Consider the following 16,953-nt stretch of genomic DNA (forward strand, 5'->3'; position numbering starts at 1 on the left):
TTGTTGTTGTTTTTGTTTTTGTTTGTTTCTTTTATTTGAATTCGTTTAGAGCACAGGCAATTCTGCCTTCTCACCAGAGGAAAAACCTCCGGTTTCTGCTAAGAACGAATATAATATTATGAGAAAAGGAAATTTAAAAAGAATCATAACATGATAATTCCAAAGGACAAAGTTTGTATATAATTCAAATGAGTGTGTGTATGTGTAAGCATGCAGTGAAGAAAACACAGAGAAAACATGCAGTAATGTGTAGGGATGCCGAGCAAGGTGGTTACAAATTACAATTAATTCTGTTCAGAGCCAGTTTAAAGGCAACCGCCGCACTGTGGAGGCGAATATCGCTGGGAAGGGCATTCCAAAGTGTGCTTCCCACAAATGTCAATGACTGACGACCGGAAGGTCCAGGAAGGAAAGGCACTTGCAGTAGCCGCTGCTCCTGTCCTCGAGTAATTCGGCGATCATCCCGGGATGCTTGGCCTGTGTTAGCCATCAACTGAAAGTAGGTGCAGAAAAGAGGACTTGCAAGATCATGTAGGCAACGGAAAACAAAAAACAAAACCTTGTAGTTAAAAATGTGAGTTAGGGATCGAATAGATAAGCGCACGAGGAGGGGGGCTGTGGATGCACGGCTGGAGAGTCGGAAAATTGCACGAATTCCGGATTTGCTGGATTTGATTAAACGACTCTGCAGCTGCTGTGTCAGCGACGGGAAGAATGCATTGGATGCGTACGTTAGTCGTGCTTGCACAATGCCAATGTACCAAAGTCTGCGGGCTCTTATGGGCAGAGATCGCCCATGGCGCCATAGCTGGCTGATGGCGACTGACGCCTTCTGCACAACACTGGAGACATGTGGCTGCCAGGATAGCTGGTCATCAATGGTTACGCCAAGGTATTTGGCAGTGGAGGTAACAGTTAAGGCTTGATCCTTACATTTCACGACTGGTATGTCGCCAGTGAGTCCCCGAGGTTGAATTACCATGACTTGGGTTTTGCCGGTATTCAGCAGAAGCCCAATTTCGGAGAGCCAGTCAGACAGACGTGTCACAGCCGTAGTCAACGTCTTGCAAACAGTGTCCAGATCTGAATCAGAATAATCTAGGATGATGTCGTCCGCGAACTCCTGATGAACAACAATGCAAGGTATGACGTCGGAAATGTCACTCGTGTAAAGGACAAAGAGAAGCGGCCCAAGAACACTGCCTTGGGGCACACCTCTTGAGCATGGGACTGCACTAGAAAGAGCCTCACACACCTTGACACGCTGAGTACAACCAGACAGATTGCTAGCCAACCATAACAATACTCTTCCATTGACTCCCAGGGTGAATAGTTTATCAATCAGACGTTGATGTTGGACACGGTCAAACGCTTTTGACATGTCAACCATCACAATACCTGTGTATTTTCGCTCTTGTTTGGCCAACAGCCAACGGTTGGCGGCTAGAACTAATGCATCTTCGGTAGAGTGCATTTTCCTGTAGGCAAACTGACTGCTAGGTAATATGCTATGTTGCGTGAGGTATGCTGTGAGTTGCTTCTTTACAAAGAACTCCAAAATCCGGGACAGAATAGGGAGCAATGACACTGGTCTATAGTTAGTAGGGGATGTTGCATCGCCACTCTTGAACAGTGGACTAATGTGTGATGTTTTAAAACACACTGGCACAGTACCTGATGTCAAGGATGCATTGACTAGGGTGGTAAATGGAGGTGCCAGGACATCTGAACACTGCTGCAGTACAATTCCAGGAATGTTGTCACTCCCAGATGCTTTGTGAGGACTCACAGTTTGCAAGCATTGTGCAACATCAGACACGCTTACCGGCTGAAATGTTGAGAAGCTAGATGCAGAGGCTGGACCATGTGGTATATGCAGCTCAGGTGGCCGCATAGGGTCATGCACAATGTCTCCAAACAATTTACTGAGTGACTCAAGCGGCGCTTCAGGTTCTTTCCGTGTCTTCTGTCGGCCTGTGACATCGTTCATGACAGCCCAAAGTTGCCGTTGATCTGATGTATCACATCTCTTAGTGAAGTACAAGTTGCGCAGATTCCTGTCCAACTTCCGTGCTTTGGAGCGAGCTGATCGGTGTGCTTCTTGAAGGTTCTGATCGGTTTTGTCTCGGAGCCAGAGACGATGCGCCCGGTTCCGTTCACGAACACTCGCCACTAACTCATCTGTAATCCAGGGGCAAGGGCGTCGAGATTTGCGGCGCCGTTCCCGAAGTGGAGCATGTTTGTCTAGAGTGGTCTGGATTCCCGCAGTGAGTGACGACGCAAGCACATCCACACAGACAGAGTCACAGGTAGTTAGCGTCTTCTCCAGGTCACATGTAAACATATTCCAATCCACTTTGTGCAAACAGCGAGTCTTGCGCAGATGCTGTCCCTTCAAGTGGTGACTTGCTGAAATTGGCAGCCTGGCAAGTATTGCAGAGTGGTCACTGATATCCAAATGTATGGTCTCGCAAACACCCTGGATCGGGGTGGTAGACAAGAATAGATCCAGTAGTGTGGCAGTACTGCTGGTTTCTCGGGTAGGAGATGTGACGTGGTTGCGAAGGTTAAACTGGTTGAGTACATGATGCAAAGGAGTCACAGCATGGGCATCATTAAAGTTTACGTTGAAGTCTCCTACTAGCACAGTTGTGGTCTGCGGTCCACTGCAGGCAGTCTCTAGGTTTGACTCCAGCCCATCCCAGTAGCCCGCAGATTCACTAGGTGGTCGATAGCAGCAGCCCAGTAAAACCGTCTCATTGCCTGGTCGACCTGGGGCTAGAATCTCCAGCCACAGCATCTCCAGCTCACACTCGAGGTCACGTCTTCGACGGACTTGCAAGGACGTATGACAGTAGAAGGCAACACCGCCTCCTTGCCTGCCTTCCCGATCTTTGCGGAACACACTGAAATGAGGAATGTTTACTTCTCCGTCTGTTACATCGGCTGACAGCCAAGTTTCCGCAACGCCTAGGATGTGTACTCCACGGGTTGAGATAAAGTCTTCAATTTCTGCTACTTTTCTCCTAAGGCTACAGACATTTTTAAATGAAAGCTACACTGGTCATGATCTAATACGATATGGTGAGTTCGCCAACTGTCATATGCCGGTCGTTGCTCTCGTTGTTACCCATGACCATGTCCTCCTGTTCCATGTCCGAGTCGGTCAGTAGCTCATTTCCTGAAAAGTCAACAAGTTTTTTTGGCACTCTGAAGGTTTTCCGTCCCTTGGCCACCATAAAGCCTCCCTTGTCATCTGGAGGGCAGTGAGCAGTTCCCAGCTCCTTGTTAAGCTGGTCTGGTTTGGCTGATTCCTGACTAGGGCTGTGTTTACATGAAGCGTTTCAACCCGGGTTGAGTTCGACCCGGGTCAGATTTCAACCCGCCATGTGCACAAAGTGAATGGCGCGTTTACATGACGCATTGCGCTTGACCCGGGTTGAAATTTCACCCCGGGTTGATTTCAACCCTCCCCCCAAGGGGAGGGTTGAAATCAACCCGGGTCAAGAAATTCGTACAAACGTACTTCTGTGCGTATCTCGCGCCAGGTTTGAACGGCACTGCAGATGCAAATTTCGCGCGAACGGATTCACGTGACCACACAGGACTGGAGAAGTGGACTTTTGGCGGCATATCAGTATTTGACCCGGGTCAACTGTCTTCATGTAAACGCTCACCTCTTTTGTCTATCGTACAGACTTTCAACCCGGGCTGAACTCGACCCGGGTTGAAATTTCTCATGTAAACACAGCCTAGGTGAAGAAACTTGAGGTGTCCCAGTTTCAGGTGCTGAAGCTGTACTGCTTGCTGACTGGCTTGTACTCACTGTTGGTTCTGAATTTGCACCCACTGTGTCATCCAGTGTCCCCTGGGCCTGGCCCTGAGTACATGTACCCTTCAGCGCGCTGGCTGCTGCATCAGCGTACGGACTAGGCCTCCTGGCCTGGTGGGTGCAGAGTTTGGCGATATGAGTACTGGAGCCACACTTGTAGCACGTGGGAACTTGACCCCTGTGCCAAACGCGCAGTTTCTGACGGGACTCAGACAACATGATGGTGGAGGGTACGATAGCTGTGGGTACTAAGTTTACGAATGTAGTACCAGTTGTGAAGGTGCAGCCTTCCACAGCCTTTGTTTCCCGCTTCGGAACACCAATGACGGATCCAAATTTCTCCATCGCGGACGTAATGGCGGACAGTGGGGTGTCATCCGCCACACCAAATATATGGCTCTGAAGTGCGACCATACCTGTAGCTATTGGCCGGGAAACGCGCAAGCCAGACATTAGTGGCGCAAGTGTCTGGTACGAATACCTCTAGCCGCCTACATGTCCGAGATCGGATTGCTGGTGCTCTATACCTAGTGGATACAGGAGCTGCTGTGAGTGTTGTTCCGCCAACCAGGGCGGACATACGTCAGTCAGCACAGTTTACTCCCCTCCATGCAGCCAATGGCACCACTATCCGGACATATGGCCAACGTTCCCTGACCTTGGACTTTGGCCTCCGGCGGCATTTTACATGGGTATTCATTGTGGCGGACGTAACGCAACCCATTCTGGGAGCAGACTTTCTTGGACATTTTCACCTGCAAGTGAGCATCGCCCACCAGGAGTTGCGGGATGAAGTGACCAGTTTGCACGCTCTGGGTTCGATCAGCGTGGCCACACCTGAGCCACCGATCAGTACTATACCCCCTGCTGCACCATCCGCGTTCACCTCATTACTGGAGGATATCCCTGAGGTCGCCCAGCCACCCAGGTATGACCAGCCAGTCAAGCACACCGTCAGCCACCACATTGAGACAAGTGGACCTCCAGTATTTGCGAAAGCCCGCCGACTCGCACCGGACCGTCTTGATGTCGCCAAGCGTGAGTTCCAGCACATGATGAATTTGGGCATCGTTCGGCCATCCCAGTCCACATGGGCCAGTCCGCTGCACATGGTACCTAAACCTAATGGCGACTGGCGTCCATGTGGCGATTACCGTGCACTGAATCAGAAGACGGTCCCAGATAGATACCCGATTCCCCATATTCAGGATTTCACAGCAGATCTGAATGGGGCTCGCTACTTCACGAAACTGGACCTTATCCGTGCGTATCATCAGATCCCGGTTGCCGAGGAGGATATTCCTAAGACAGCAATCATCACCCCGTTTGGGCTATTTGAGTTCACCCGCATGCCGTTCGGCCTCCGCAACGCGGCCCAGTCCTTCCAGCGGTTCATCGACCAAATCCTGCGCGATTTACCATTTTGCTATGTGTACATCGATGACGTGCTCATCGCCAGTCCGGATCTGGAAACACACCGGCAGCATGTTCGACAAGTCCTACAACGGTTGCATGATCACGGTCTCGTCATCAACCCCAGTAAGTGCGTGTTTGCTGCCGACTCACTGGAGTTCCTTAGCCATGTTGTTTCCGCTGACGGCAGCCAGCCAACCCCTAATCGTGTCACGGCCATTAACGAGTTCTCCCGGCCCACAAGTTTGAGGCAACTCCGGCGTTTCCTTCGCATGGTGAACTACTACCGGCGGTTTATTCCCCAAGCAGCGCAGCTGGTTCGTCCACTCACCGACATGCTAGCAGGTAAACCTAAGTATTCCTCTGCTTTCCCCTGGACTGACGCTACCGAGTCTGCCTTCGCCGCTGCTAAGTCGGCAATCGCATCAGCTGTGATGCTCACGCATCCCATTCCGTCCGCACCACTAAATTTGATGTGCGATGCCTCGGACACTTGTGTGGGTGCCGTCTTGCAGCAGTTCGTGAATGAGGAATGGCAGCCGCTCGCTTTCTTCAGTAAGAAACTCACCGCTCCTGAGTGTCGCTACGCAACGTTTGGCCGTGAACTGCTGGCTGTCTACTTGGCAGTTAGGCACTTCCAGCACTACCTGGAAGGCCGTCCCTTCCATGTACTCACCGATCACCGATCACCGATCACTGACCCATGCCATTCGTTCTCCGTCCTCCAAGCATTCCCCGCGGGAGGCTCGTCAGCTGGGATACATTTCAGAGTTCACTACTGACGTCCGCTATGTGTCCGGTCCCAGCAATCCTGTTGCCGACGCTTTATCGCGCGTCCATGCAGTTACCGCACCGCCGACAGTTGATTTCTCAGCGCTGGCTTCTGCACAAGCCGTGGATGCCGAACTCCTCCAACTGCGCGGCCAACCTGACTGCAGTCTTCAGTTCCGGGAGGTGACTCTTCCCTCCGCCACCCTCCCAGTAGTTTGCGACATGTCCACTGGCAAACCCCGGCCGTTCCTGCCGCCCGGTTTCCGACAGTGCGCCTTTGAGGCATTGCATCAGCTTGCTCATCCGGGAATAAAAGCTTCGCGCAAGTTAGTCGCGGATCGCTTCGTATGGCCTGGCATGAATGCAGACGTCGCCAACTGGACCCGTGCCTGCTCTGACTGTCAGCGTGCTAAGATCCACCGCCACACCAAAGCTCCGGTATGTCCAATCCCTATGGGTGATCGATTCGCTCACATCCACGTTGATTTGGTCGGTCCCCTGCCCACGTGTCAATCGGCAACATATCTGTTCACCTGCATTGATCGTTGCACCCGCTGGGTTGAAGTGCTGCCTCTCGCTGACATTACCGCCGTATCAGTATGCAAGGCCCTGTTGTCGGTATGGATTGCTCGCTTTGGCATCCCCTCTACCATCACGTCTGATCGAGGTGCGCAGTTCGAGTCGATCCTGTTCCGCCACCTCTCGCAGGCCTTGGGTTGCCAACACCTCCATACCACGGCCTACCATCCTCAGGCCAATGGTATGGTGGAACGGTTTCATCGCCAGCTCAAGGCCTCGCTCCGCGCTCTACCCGATCCGGCTTTCTGGGTCGACCATCTGCCGGTCATTCTGCTCGGCATTCGGTCTGCCATCCGGGTAGACACCCAGTTGAGTTCGGCCGAGATGGTCTACGGCTCCTCCTTGCCCCTCCCAGGCCAACTCCTCGGTGCCTCCGCCCCGGTGTCCAACATCCCATCCACTGGTGCGGACTACTTCCGCCGACTGCAGGATGCGATGCAGAGTGTCACGCCGATCCCGACCCGTGACGTCGACGCACGTGGGTATTTACCAGTCGCTTTAGCATCAGCCGATCGGGTATACCTACGCAACGACGCTGTCCGGCGGCCTCTGCAGGCTCCGTACGATGGTCCATTTGCTGTGCTCCGTCGATCTGCCAAATATTTTGTGCTGGATGTAAAGGGTCGGCCGGTAACCGTCTCCATTGACCGCCTCAAGCCGGCACATGTCTTGGAGTAGTGTTGCAGTCCCTGCTACAGTCTCATTCCTGGTCGCTCACGACCCACATTTTTTTCTTCTTCCTTTTTTTACTATGGAGTCGTGCTCTAGGAGGGGGGTAATGTGGTGACTTTAGCAGTTCCCATACCTGTAACTTTTCCGTTTTCACTCCTGGGTTTTCCATAAGCGGTGACTTTGATTTTTATGGCCATTTCCCGGAATTATAATGTGTACGCTACTTCCGGTTCAGATTCCAGATTGTACGCATATATCCCATCATGCATCCTAGTATTTCGCCAGGCATTTATACCGTGGCGTATCTGTATATAGGACATATACACACTGTCACTGTACTATGTCATTACTACACATGTACACCCTTTTCCTTACTGGCCAAGACATTCTCAACCTAGAGCTTTAGGCCAGTAGATAGTTTGGTTTCATCAAAGGCAGTTGCCTTTCTATCTCTCTTTCATTGCCTTGTCAATATTACAGTAATAATACAACTCTATCGATTTACGCGAGTTGTGCTAGGGCTAGGACCCTACATATGCACGGACACAACTGCTCCATCACCAAGTATAGGATATTACCCAAGTACGAGGGTGTTACCTCCCGAATATCATCCCGACTGCGTAGCAGGAGGGATGATATGAGGGTACGGTAACACCCGAGTACGCGGGTCAATATCCTACTTATCCCAGGTACATCTACGCATTTTGGGGATCGACGCAACTGCGTTCTGAATACAATTACCAAGGTACAGCTATACCAAAAACAAAATGCCTTTCTTTTAATCCAGTCAAGGTTTGAGAGCGATGGAGCTCGGGAGACAAGTTGCATTTTAGTAGTTGGACTAGAGAATTGACGAAGATTGCACTGTTATGATACATAGTCAATTGGTTCAAAGTAAGGGCCATACTTCAAGTTCAAGTCACGACGAGATACCACGTCATTATGGATGCTGGTGCTGACTTCCTTGTCATTGGATCGGCTTAGAACTTTCAACGGTTTGGGATCCTTGCTGAACACTGTCTGTGCAGGCAGTAACCACATTGTACATATCGTCGGACATTGGCACCAGTGAGTAAAGTGCATTTCGTTGTATCAAGACTCTTCGTTGTATCACTATCGGCCACTATCCAATCAGAAAAACGTTGATCTTGTTATATTATAGGCATACTGGATTTGTAGCAGCATCTACGTTTTACATTGTTCTTGTGGTAATCGTACTGGATACAGTGTCATGATAATCACTGCAGGTCGCATCTTGCATCCATATCTTATCTACATCACACATGGATTGCTGAGCTCTTCTTTCACACTGTTGAATATTCTGTACAAGATTTTTCCTTTCACTTTCACGTCTTGTACTTTTCGTGTTGTTACGGTATCTCTCCTTGCAATTAGTAAGTTTCACTCGGATGGTGATACTTTGTGTAGTTTTCGAGTTTACAAAGAGTGAATGAGAACAGATGCACTTCGAAGTCTCCTTTGTGTCGTAGTGTTGAGTTGAATAGTGATTGGAGTTCGTTGTTTGTTTGTGTGGAATCTGGTTTTGGACGTAGTCGCGGAGGTAAGTTCTCTCAGTTCACTTTTACTGTACCGACGGTGCACTCTGCATTGGCATGCTCCCACCCTCTCACGGTTCTGTGTAGTGCATTTTGTCGCTGGGTTTCTGATTGAAAGGACTCCAGTGGCAAGATGCATTGCATCGAATCGAGAGGGGGTGGGGGCATGCCAATGCAGGGTGCACCGTAGGTACGGTAAAAGTGAACCCAGTTAATAATGAATATCATCCCGCGCGGGATTGTATTGGCTATTATTTCCCGGTCAGCAAGGCTCCTGATTGGCTGAAACAGGCCTATAGTACCGTACCATGGGATAACTACTAATACTAGTTGTTTTCCTTCAAATTCTAACCCTCTGGACAACACCTCGTCCCTAACGGCAGTGCAGGAAAACGAAACTCTACAGAATCCGCGCCTTCCACTCAGATCCACCTGCTTGATATCATCAGGTCTTACACCACCTGACAGAAGAGGTCTGATGAAAAAGGCATGATCCTTCGAGGACCACCCTTCATTCAGCTGAATGGAACAGATTCTAGACATCTTTATAACAATTCTACACGCACTCCAGCCAGTTTCTGCAGAAAATATATCACTATCGGAGCTCAAAAGTTTGCTTCCACTCCCCACGCGTACGGTCAGCCTTTTTGTTTGGCTTTATCTAGAGTATAGGTCCAAAACAGGCCTAAACCTAATGACAATGGTCCCACTGATAATTAGAGAAAAGAAAAAAAAGAAAAATAACCGGACAAACAGAACTGAGAAGAAGATAGTTAGATAACTAATATGAGCACGGCAGCAGTTAAAAAAAAATAGCACATGCACGGCAACCGGGAAGAAAGGAGAGAGAGAGAGAGAGAGTGAGAGAGAGAATGAGAAGGAGAGGTAGTGAAGCAGATGAGTTCATCCTAGTTGAGGGTACTGCCAAACAGAAAGGCCAGGCTTATCGATTTGAAAGTGGAGCGCTTTCTTTCGAGGCGTGCTGTATATGGGGGCTGATTCCACAGGATAGCTCCAGCATGGCTAATGCGCTTAGCGGAGGTGGACACAGGAATGATGAGTAACTTGCTGCTCCCTCCTCGTGTTCGGAGAAAGGGACTACGGGTGAAAAACCTTGCACACAGAGTACTTGAAAATTTGTTCAGGCAACGCGAAATGAAAACAATAATTCAACTCGGATGGTGAGCCTATGAAATAATTCTGAAAAGAAGAAGGACAAATTGTTACAAGTTATGACTAACTGTCTACCAACGTAACCAAATCTTATACAGTCAGCGAGTGTGACAAACTGACACTAATGTCATCGTCATCATGCAGTAATTTTCGACATTCTTTGTTGCCTTGATGCGTAGCTCGTGCTCTTCTTCCTTGCGCTTTCCTTCCGCTCTAGGACCTTTCCGAACCTGAGCCTTCCAAGTTGGAAGGTTATTTGTTTGCGCCTGGGAGAAGTGTTGGAGCTAGGTATCAGGTCGCCGAATGTCTCAGTACTCCTTGTCAGTTTTGTGCAAATTTGTCGCACTCTCTGACTGTATAAGATCTGGGTACGTTGGTGGACAGTTAGTCATAACTCGTACATTTTGTCCTTCTTTTAACAAGAATACAAGAATGTGCATGTGGGTGTATATGCTGAGGGTAGGGAAGTTCATGGGCAAGTAAGGAAGCCGTGTGAGTGCGAGAGGCTGCCCTGCACACCGAGCGAGCCGCGCGTTTGAACAAACTATTCAGGCGCTTATCCTGATAAGATGATAAAAAAGGGGCGTTGGCAGCATAGGCACAGTCACATTCTGATAATAGAAAAGGACCTGAAAAACTGAACACGGGAAAAAATGGCAAACATGCTGCACTTCGATATACTTCAAGTAGTAGCCCAATCTTATAGGCAACGCCGCGTGCAACATGACTGGTGTTCCAGGTCATGTCTGAGTCGAAATGTAGGCCAAGATGATTGGTTGTTTTCACAACAGGCAGCGTCTGCCAATTACAAACTCTCTAATTTTGTCCTCTGGTTTATCCTCTGCTCCTTTGCGTCGGCTAGAAGTCCGCACCGTAAGTTGCTTCGATCAATATTTTGTATGCCCCCTCTAACGTCTTTTCAGAGGCTATCAGAACGCTTTCCCCACTCGGCATGCAAATTTATTCACCGTATTAAGCTTAAACTTGCTCCTCCGCATGTACTTGCGCATTTAAGCTGGTTCAATTATAGCTCGCCTACTGAAAGTAGGGTGCGGTTTGACATTTTTGTGCTCCGAGGATTAGCCTCGAGGTGCGTCTCTCTACAGAACTACCCCTCCCCATTATTGCTTAGAACTAATAGAAGAGACCAACAGTACCAATGGCGACAAACGAAGGCATGGACCTGGCTTTGGTTGGCTATGAGGAGCTCATCAAGATCGGCGAGCAAATGTCTGTGGATAAAGCCTCGAGCCTCTCCCGGCCGGATCTGGTGAGCGAGCTGAGGAAGCGTGGAGTGGGCGTGTTGGCGCAGAGTTCGCTACCCACATCGGAGCTCCAACTTGCAATTGTAAGCCTTACTGACTCAATTAGCTGCATGTCACTGGAAATTGTCTCCTTGAGACAGGATAGAGCCGACAAAATCCTGAGTCTGGAATTAGAAGTGCAACAACTCAGGCGGGAAGTTCAGGGGCTCCAACAACCGGAAATCTGTGTACACCCTCTCGTACAGGAAGCACAGCAAAATTTGGCAATGTCCGGCGGGAAGTTGTACAGCACCGCCGTAGGAGACTTGAATCCCCCACGTGCACGCACCCATATTTCCTCTGGTCCTATGCAGTACACACAGGGTAGTACGGGTTCTAGTACTCACCATATGACCCCCGCTCACACCACCTCCAGCCATTTGTCGCAGCCTGTTTTGTCAATGCATGGCACCAGACCACACCCACCTGAGCAATCCAACCCAGGGTCGAGTGCTGCAGGTGCAGAGTGGTCGGAAGTCACACGCCGTAGGGTTACGTCACGCTACGTGAAACCTCAGCCCCGGGCAGCCGACCCGCGTGTGCTAACAGGGCCTGAACGTACAAAGAAGCTTGTTCTGTACGTTGGAAATGTCAGTCCGGGTTGCAGGGCAGAGTCAATAACAGCGTGGTGCAAGGCCCGCCAAGTTGACGTACTGAACTGTTCGATTTCAGAAAACACGTACCTGGGTACTTGCCATGCTCGCGTAACCGTGGCAGCATCGGACGAGGACAAAGTTCTCGACTCCAAATTCTGGCCGGCCACCATCCAGCACACAGTGCGAAAGTGGCGCTTTGCTGATGCCCAAGGTAACAAGTCGTCTTCTACTTCGCGGCGAGGCAGTGATGATCAATCCTGAACTGTCATGCTAACAAACCAACATACACAACGATGCAGCAACAACGACTAAATCCCAACGCCCCTGTATTCACCCCACGATCGAAACTAGCCCACCGGCTCTACCCCGCTCAGCCCTCCTCTGGCCGACCCGCACACATTGCATGTCCAGCGCTAAATTCATCAGCGTTCCCTTTTTTCCCTAAATCCCAGCGTGATTTAACCCTAGTATCTCTGAATTGTCGCTCTGTTGTCAACAAGTTGTCTGAGCTCTGCGTTATTGCCGAATGTGCTAAGCCTGACATAATCTGCCTAACAGAGACGTGGCTCTGTCCCTCGAACCCGCTCTCACTGTCAGGCTATATCTGCATCCGCAGAGATCGACCTCCGGAAGACAATCGGTCAGCGCATTGTAGCCGTGGGTATGGGGGTGTTGCCGTACTTGTCCGTTCGGACTCCTTTCCGTACGTCTCCCCTCGTGCCGACCTTCAACGCCCTGGCTGCGAGTCTGTGTGGCTTGAACTTGGCTCCCCCTCTACTCAATCTCAGAATCCCATCTTACTATGCTGCATGTATCGACCACCCTCACAGAGCACAATGCAATTGTCGTACTTTTGTGACATGTTTGTTGAGGCATTACAGTCAGTCTGTTTAGATTCTTATGATCTGTTAGTGACTGGCGATTTCAACGCCCACAACTCAAGCTGGTGTCCCACCGATTCTACCTCGAAGGCTGGTGATCTCCTTAGCACAGTATTTTCTGCTCTTGGGCTCCACCAGATGGTTGACTTCCCCACTCATTCCTCGCCTAATGGCTCTGTTTCGTGTCTGGACTTGGTGATCACCAACCGACCACGCCTCGTGCGCTCAATTGATCAAGCACCTCCCTTGGGTATGTCTGACCATATACAGATTGTTTGCACTTTATGTTACGCCCCTATTTCGAACTACTTCCCCAACTCTTCCACTGGTCCTCCCTCTTCACTGTATCGCTTCAAACAAGTACCTTCGCACCTTTGGCAATTAATCAACGCTGATTTAGCTGGCTACAACTGGTCCTCTCTGAACTCGTACACTGATGTTAATGACGCACTTCATCACTTTGATTGTGAGCTCCAGTCCGCCTTCCGTCGTCACCTCACCTCATTCGGAGCCACCCACACTGTGACATCTCCACGACCCCGCATGCAATCTCCACCATGGGTTACTGCTGAGCTCAGGTCTGCTGTAAAACGCAAGCGTGATCTATACAGTGTGTACAAAAAATATCCGACAGCAGTAAATCATGCAGCTTATAACCGACAAAGGAATGCTGTAAAGCACCTGTCTCGGCAAGCACATCGTCAATATATACGCTCCATCCAAGCATCGCTAACGTCACCGAATCGACCTACACTCTTTCAGTTTGTGCGAGCACAGCGGCACACTTCCGGCCGTGTCATGCCCCAAACGATGATAGCATCCGACGGTACGGTCGCCACGTCCCCCAAGAGCATAGCTGATGTTCTGAACACTCAGTTCACCTCATTTGGGCTACCTGATGATCCTTCGTGGCGTATTCCCCCTTTGTCCCAGTCGCCTTTCATATCTGTTCCGTTCCGTACAATCACTGTCACTACGTTTCAAGTTCGGAAATATCTGAAGCGCCTGAAATGTGGAAAGTCTCCCGGCTCAGATGGGATCCCGAATGAAGTGCTGCAGTCTCTTGCACCATCAATAGCCTATCCTCTCGCCATTATTTTTAATATGTCATTTCGAACTGGTACATTCCCACAGGATTGGAAATCCGCCATCGTGACACCGCTTTACAAGAATAAAGGCTCCCGTGCTTGCCCGGCAAACTACCGCCCCATCTCTCTGCTGCGCACAGTTTCCAAACTTTGTGAGCGTATTGTATTCGATTCCCTCTACCTGCACATCGCTCCGGCTCTCTCACCAGCTCAGTCGGGATTCTGCCGTGGTGACTCAACTCAATACCAGGTGACTCGACTTGTCCAAGACATAGCGACAAAGAGGAACTGTGGGGAGCATGTGGGAATGGTGTTTTTCGACTTGGCTAAGGCATTCGACACCGTTTGGCATCGTGGCTTACTTGCCAAGTTGGAGGTCACCTTCCGGGTGGAGGATGCTGCATTGCGTTGGATATCCTCGTATCTGTCTGCTCGTTCTCAGGCTGTTCGCTTGTCTTATTTCTTGTCTGATCCCCTCCCTGTAACGTCTGGAGTGCCCCAAGGTTCCATTCTGGGTCCTTTGTTATTCTTGCTTTACGTTAATGACCTACCTTCAGTTGTCCCCGATGTTAGTTTGTATGCGGATGACACTGGCCTTATCTGTTCTGATTCCTCCCCTGCACAATTACTCCTTACCATGCAGCATCGCATCAACAGCACTGTCATGTGGATGCAAACGTGGAAACTCCAGCCCAATTTAGACAAGACAGAAGCCATGTATATTTCTTCATCCCCTCCTGATCAACCATTATACTTCCCTGACTCGACTATGCCTATCCGTGTTGTTACTCAGCACAAACATCTCGGTGTGATGTTTGACTGCAAACTCTCTTGGGCTGCACATGTCAACTGTGTATGCAAGCGAACCAGTTCAGCATTAGGGGTACTACAACCACATTGCACTCATTTGCCCATCCAGTGTAAACTATTATTTTATCAGTGCTATATTCTCCCTATATTCGACTATTGCGATACCGCTTGGTGTGGCCTTTCTGACACAACTCTGAACCAATTAGAAGTCCACCATAGATTTATACTTAAAATTCTTTACAACAAGGATCGATGTTTTCCTTCGGATGCCCTTTATCGACTTGCACACACTTCTCCTCTCTCCGTTCGTCATAAGCACCATCTCTGTACACTGGTTCATAAAATATTTCTTCATAAAACCCCTTCACACATGATGAAGTACAATTGGTTTTCGACAAGCTCAACCCGTAACGCGCTCATCCTGCCTCTTGTTAAGTCAGCCCAGTATCTAAAGTCCCCTTTGTTTTCCGGCTACTCTCATTGGTTATCATTACCATACGGTCTGAAAACTTGTTCTTCTATTGGTCAGTTTAAAGATCTACTATCACAACTGAACTAGACGCAATAATTATCATCGAAGAACATTCTCGAATACCTGGGTGATGCACGAATTTTGATAGTGCTCACTTCCGTTAATCGTTTTTCTTTGTAATTTTCCATTCATTTTCTGCTCTAATTCATATTTGCTTTGTTTTCCTAGCTTACTATTGCCGTGGCTGGCTCAACGCCCTTGTCTCAGGGGATTCTGTCCCTGCATTAGCTATGCTTGTCACATGCTATGAGATTGTGTCTAATAATAATAATAATAATAATAGATGTTCTCTCCAGTTCAGATTTGCCAGATCGTCGATCCTTTTAATCCTTTCACTACTCATTATTTTCACAATCCCCTCTATCCATTTCCTATTCTCATTGGTCTTGGCTTTCGCAGGAGGTAAAAGCCAGTGACACCTATGCTGCATTTTCTTCCATTCTGCACGCGCCAACCTAAGTTGGATTGACGACGGTAGTTAGTACTCGGTTTGATTTGCTTTCATTGTTCTTTTTTCTCCTTATTTTTCTCAGTTTTCAAACCCATATCTGGTTAAAATCGCCTGAATCACATGTTGATGTTTTTTTGCATAGTTAGAAAGAGTAGATTATCGCATCAATTCACGAGGGAACACGATGGCCTAACAGTCGGTAAACACAGGCAAAGATGCAGCACCAAAAGGTGGTGGTGTGGTGCTAAGTCTCAGACCCAATGGCACAAGCAACGAAAACCCCATTGGCTGCACCGATGTACCCCTTGAGCATTTTCAAATTTTCACGAGTTAACTTTTACTATTGTTGGTTAATATATAATATTATACGGGAATCTGAGATATTTGGCGACCTGGTGAGCCCCTGAATGCTTCCACGGATCTTTAGCACTAAGTAGTGGATTTTGGGGAATCTCAGAGCTACGAGAAATATCGCTAAATGGGGCAGGTATTTCGCGTATGGACAAAACCAGGCTACAAACTGTCAGGTATCCACGCATAGAAATGCCCGTGTGTCTTGGAGGACAGGGTCCAGACAGTGTTCATCAGGATCAAGCGAGGACGGACAGTTCTAACACTCTCGCTGGGTGGTATTCCAGCGCCAGAACGAAGACCATGGTTTACAACCAACAACGGAAACTTAGTGACAGTACCTGACGCCCAGCGGATCTGCTTTATTCCATCAACAGCATGACATGGTGACGAAAAGCAAAGCTGATCTACGGTGGGCGTAGCGGAAATGTGCACAAGCTATTTCCCAAGGCCACACAGAATGTGAGAATAAGAATAGAGAACAATGGGAATGAGGGGACTGAAGAGTAGTCATGTGAGTTTGGACGCACTCCACTGACCTGTGATCCTAGTACCAACATGACACCATGCCAGAGCACAAACAAAGGAGATATATTGGGAAAGATCAAACCTAAAGCCAAATACATGTTTCTTACATGACGCGTGATCGTTGCTGGTGCCATGGCCAATAGGCGATCTTCTCGCAGCGGGCATAATCAGGCCATCAGGACCATTTCACGTCCTTTCGGGAGTTTCAGGACAGTTTGACGTAATTTCGGGAATGTCAGGACCGTATGACGTCATCTCGGGAATAATTTTTCGACCTTTCGACCTTTGACCTTCCCTAATATGTTGCTTCGCGCTGTAAGAAATCAAATCATTCAAGCACGCTCTGCCTGTCATGATGGCTAAATCTTGCCCTCCGAGGGCTGCAGGCCCTTGGGCTGCAGGCGAGGGCAAGATTC

At 49.2% G+C, this 16,953-nt stretch overlaps 1 protein-coding gene across 1 annotated transcript; it reads right to left on the reverse strand.

The window, feature by feature from the left end:
- Positions 1-236: 236 nt before the first annotated feature.
- Positions 237-2,045, reverse strand: LOC135827585 (uncharacterized). The gene is made up of 2 exons (XM_065340050.1): positions 1,826-2,045; positions 237-1,123 (listed from the first exon to the last, which is right to left on the reverse strand). The coding sequence occupies exons 1-2, from the start codon at positions 1,988-1,990 to the stop codon at positions 272-274; spliced, it is 1,017 nt and encodes a 338-aa protein (XP_065196122.1). The 5' UTR covers positions 1,991-2,045; the 3' UTR covers positions 237-271.
- Between the last annotated feature and the right edge of the window lie 14,908 nt (positions 2,046-16,953).

Source organism: Sycon ciliatum, chromosome 11 (genome assembly GCF_964019385.1).
Source record: "Sycon ciliatum chromosome 11, ocSycCili1.1, whole genome shotgun sequence".
Lineage (NCBI taxonomy): Eukaryota > Metazoa > Porifera > Calcarea > Leucosolenida > Sycettidae > Sycon > Sycon ciliatum.